The 4651-nt window shown below is 41.5% G+C and overlaps 1 protein-coding gene across 1 annotated transcript; it reads left to right on the top strand.

The window, feature by feature from the left end:
* Positions 1-654: 654 nt before the first annotated feature.
* Positions 655-1717, top strand: LOC128733579 (proteasome subunit beta type-7-like). The gene is made up of 2 exons (XM_053827263.1): positions 655-830; positions 898-1717. Exons 1-2 carry the CDS (start codon positions 769-771, stop codon positions 1676-1678), a joined length of 843 nt encoding a protein of 280 aa, XP_053683238.1. The 5' UTR covers positions 655-768; the 3' UTR covers positions 1679-1717.
* Positions 1718-4651: the final 2934 nt, after the last annotated feature.

Here is a 4651-nt window from a genome sequence, read left to right on the forward strand (position 1 = left end):
GCTGTGAGTGAAAAAGAGAAAGAGTGACAACTGCAATGTTGCTGTTTTGTTTTGTCATATACATTGGCATTAAAGTAAATAATCTGGATTAATCCAGGTACAACTGCAAAGCACAATACATGTCTAACGACGTATGCAAATATTTTTTATAAAATGCCCAAACGAACGGTGACCCATCTTACCTGGTATGCCAACTATGCCCCTGTCACCTCTATCCAGCTTTTTACGAGTTGGATTGAATACCTAAATATTATTTATATGCATTAAGCTTTCGTTCAACAAGTTCAACAGGTGGAAATCCGGCTTATGGGTTTAGCAGAAACCGTAGATGAGTTTATTTTTATTTTTTCTCGGTTATGTTTGGTACAGACCGTCAATTGTCATCTAACAGAAAAAAAACATCACGATTTCTATTGTTAAAAGATCTGAAGAAAGGTTTTACGGTCAACTTATTTTTTATTTCTAAATATTAAAAAAATGATGATCGTGGTGGATTTCTTGGATTTCTAAAAAGATTTTACGAATTTTGCACATTCAGTTCACCCCTGACGCGAACATCGATTTTAACTTGGATTTTAACAAATCGATTTTGCTGTCTGTCAACTGTCAGTGGCTGTCGGCGTCGGCCTCAGCCTGTCACTCAGCCAGCTTTCAGCTTATAGCTTTCGTGAAACAGCAGAAAATATCACCCGATAGCAGATTTGAAAGTCCATTGTTTTTGTAAAGAAATCGTTGATTTTAATTGGAACTAAGCGTCTTTAAGTAAATATGACAACGGATATCGCTCGTGATTTGGAAGCTCCCGGTTTCAGCTTTGAAAATTGCCGCAGGTCAGTGGAATTGAATGGTGAGATGAATTATGTCTAGTCACCTAACCTGTTTGTTTATCAACCACAGAAATGCTCAATTGGCTAAGCAGGGATTTGTTGCACCCAAGGCAGTCAAAACCGGAACTACCATTTGCGGAATAATTTATAAAGATGGTGTTATTCTCGGTGCCGATACCCGTGCCACGGAAGGACCAATTGTTGCGGATAAAAACTGCGAGAAAATACATTACCTCGCAAAAAACATGTACTGTTGCGGTGCCGGAACAGCGGCCGATACGGAAATGACTACGCAAATGATCGCTTCTAATCTAGAGCTACATCGATTGAATACTGGCCGGACTGTCCCTGTGGTAGCTGCGAATACAATGCTGAAGCAGTTTTTGTTCCGTTACCAGGGTTACATCAGCGCCGCATTGGTTCTAGGTGGTGTGGACAACACCGGGTCCTACATTTATTGTATCTATCCTCACGGTTCCACTGATAAATTACCGTACGCAACAATGGGATCTGGCAGTTTGGCCGCAATGTCTGTATTTGAATCCCGCTGGAAGCCGGAAATGGAGGAAGAAGAGGGTAAGAAGTTGGTACGGGATGCAATTGCTGCTGGTGTTTTCAACGATTTGGGCTCCGGTTCGAATATTGATCTCTGCGTGATTCGCAAGGATGGAGCGCAGTATCTGCGAACCTACGAAGAAGCCAATAAGAAAGGAACTCGTACGCTGGGCTACGATTACAAGCCAGGGACCACGGCCGTCCTTCAGAGCAAGTGCTTCAAAATCGACGTTACGGAAGAGGCTGTGCGCGCACTGATCCCAGTAGGTGGTGTGGAAAGCATGGACACGGCATAACCTGTGCTGTGATACTAATTCTTTACGATTCGTGAAACTTCTAATAAATATTCATTTTGAAATATGCATGGATGCTTTCCTTTTCATATCATTCGAATTTGGTTTTTCCTATACGTTTTTTCACTATTTTTAAGTAAATTGTATGGACATTTATATTTGTCGACCAACATTTGAAAGGGGCGGATAAGCCAACTGTCAAACAGAACGAGTGAGAGTTCATTTTCCTATGCTGCTCCAGCAAAAAATAACTCTCGCTCGGTCTGTTTGACAGTTGGCTTATCCGCCCCTTTCAAATGTTGGTCGACATTTGATTGAAGCGAGAGTTTCAAGATCAACCTTAAAACTTAAGGTTTTTAGTTTGTGTTTGAATTCCTAAAAATGATAAATTGAAAGCCACCTTTGTGAAAAGGTGGAAACAAATTGAGACTTGAGCGTCAAAAGCAAATTTCGTTTGAATTCGCAGAAAAACCATCAAACAATGAGTTTTTTTTTATTGTTAATACACTTAAACTCCGCTAATATGAATGAAAAACATTTCGCTCAAATTAGACGATTTCAATTTTATTCTGAATGTTTGGAAACTCGGAAATTCATTTTTCTGGAAATTCATTTTTACATACGCTCACCCTATGAACTTCTTTTGATTCGACGAAGACGTTTTGAAAACATTTCGAATAGCACGAATTTTGAACCCCTGGATTGTAGAAGAGGAAATTGCCGCGACAGTTTCAACTAAAATGGTCTATTTTGAGTGCATTTGAGCTATATTGCCAGCTGTTGGTCAAGAGAAAACGTATTATAAGTTTTTATTGCTTTGTTTTTAATTTGCCAGGTCCCCGGTCAACTTAACCGTCAATTGGAGATAGAATTACAAAAGGGCAAATGTCGCAAGCGTAAACAAACCGAGTTAGGGTTGATTTGCCTATTGAGCTTGCTGACGTTTACCGTACGCACACATCGATGCGCGATTTGTTGTTGCTATTGTTTTAGATTGTATACATTGATTTTACACGTTTGTTTTTGTTTTCCCCCAGTTATACCCCAGTAATAGAGTGACTATATAGAGCTTGCTAAGCCCAGTGCAAAAGGCTACAAAAACTTATCATTTATCACTCAAACGTATGTTTTTTTACCGGGGTATAACTGGGGGAAAACAAAAACAAACGTGTAAAATCAATGTAAAGTCTAACAACAGCAACAACAAATCGCGCGTCAATGTGTGCGTACGATAAACGTCAGCAAGCTCAATACAGAGTGGCGACAATATCAAAATTGGAATGATAATTATCTGTCAGTGTCATTCCAATCGAGCAGACGACCTATCCAACGCGTATGCAGGAAAGAGAAAGAAAAACCTTGGAAAAAGTACAAGGGTCCATGCCTAGTGGCACGGGCGCAGGCTTGAAGTAGGACTACGAATGTAGTGCAATTCGTCTCCCAATGCTAAAGCCGGTGATATTTGAATGAATTTCATATATAGATACTCAAGTTGCGCATTAAAGAATTGTGTTCTTACATGTGATACATGTTGGTGCAGATTTGGGGAATTATTTCGAACAGTTTCGGGTAGATGCAGATTGTTTTTTGCAAAAATCTGGCATCCCTGGTTCCGCTATGCAGCTTTATACACATGTGTAACGACATTTATAGGTTTCCGATGGAATCCACTAATTTTGATTACACTAATACACTAAACTAAACGATTTTATTGGCTTTAAATACGATACTCAAATATATTATATTCAGTCTAGTAGTAGCCGTCGGAGTAATCAATTATAACCCGAACTCGTCCAAATTCTCCGAGGTGTAACCCAGTCCGCTTCGTTCGATATAAACCCGCTACATTCTGTAGACAGGATTGGGCCTCGAATTTGGATTGTGGGAAGGAAATTGTGCGAATTTCCTTGTGAAGTATTACCCACATGACGGTGTACTGGTAAATGCACTAAGAAGCTAAATCAGTGCTTTAGACTTGAGACTCAAGACCGTGTGGTGAGCACATGGTAGTGGCCGGCGAGATTAATTGTTCTCGATTGATTGTGTCCGGAATCGAACAATAAGAGCCATTGTTTCGCGTTGAAAATGGTATCAATGTTCGCTTGAAGCACACTTTGTGGAAGAAGGTGTTGTCGTCGGAAAGCGATTCGGAACGTCAGGAGGTTCTTTCGATCGAACGCTTTGTGAAAAGTTAAGGTCCAGTGGTCGCGTCGAAGCGTAAAACGATTCACCGCCGGGGGTCGTATTTGATCACGTCGCGTCGCAGTTCGTTTCATCGTCGGGAAACGGATCTGGTCGTAGAAACCACACATGGACAGAGGCCGTGAGTGGGAGGTACGGGTATGAGTGACACTGAATCGGAAAGTGAACAATTCGAAGAGTCGGTTATTCGACTAAGTTTGGACAGAACTGACCTCCCGCCATTTGTAAGCGACCGAAAGGACAAACGTAAAAAGTTCGTAATGGCTGAAGAACTGTCCGCGCAGGTTGCCGCATTGAAGCTCGAGTTAGACGAACTACGCCGGATGTCGGCGTCAAATGCTAGTGCGTCTAACAGACGGAATGAGACGCCGGTGGAAAGAGTGCCCGATTTTCGGGAAATTAGAGAATATGTTAATCCGTTTGATCCAAAAGTGCCATCGTGTCCCTCAGCAGACGCTTGGGTGAAGACGATCGATGAGATTGGCGATCTGTATGAGTGGACTCAACCGTTGCGATTGCATTGTGCACGGTTAAGTTTAAGTGGTTGTGCCAAATTATGGTTTGAGGGATGCCATACGTCTATCAAGAGCTGGGCGAACTTCAAAGCTGAGATAGTCAAGGGTTTTCCGTCTACTAAAAACCCGATCTATTACCATAATTTGCTTTCGGCTCGAAATTATAAAAGTGGAGAAACTGTAGAAGAATATGTGTACGAGATGCTCGCGACGGGACGGAAAGGTGGCTTCGCTGAAGAGACAATTGTTACCTATATTA

This window comes from Sabethes cyaneus, chromosome 2 (assembly GCF_943734655.1).
Source record: "Sabethes cyaneus chromosome 2, idSabCyanKW18_F2, whole genome shotgun sequence".
Classification (NCBI taxonomy): Eukaryota; Metazoa; Arthropoda; class Insecta; order Diptera; family Culicidae; genus Sabethes; species Sabethes cyaneus.

What these genes read in the sequence shown, in the direction of transcription:
- LOC128733579 (XM_053827263.1), top strand. Translation starts at nt 769, where the DNA reads ATGACAACGGATATCGCTCGTGATTTGGAAGCTCCCGGTTTCAGCTTT. An exon ending in AGCTTTGAAAATTGCCGCAG is followed by an intron (nt 831 to 897) that starts GTCAGTGGAATT and finishes TATCAACCACAG; the next exon opens with AAATGCTCAATTGGCTAAGC.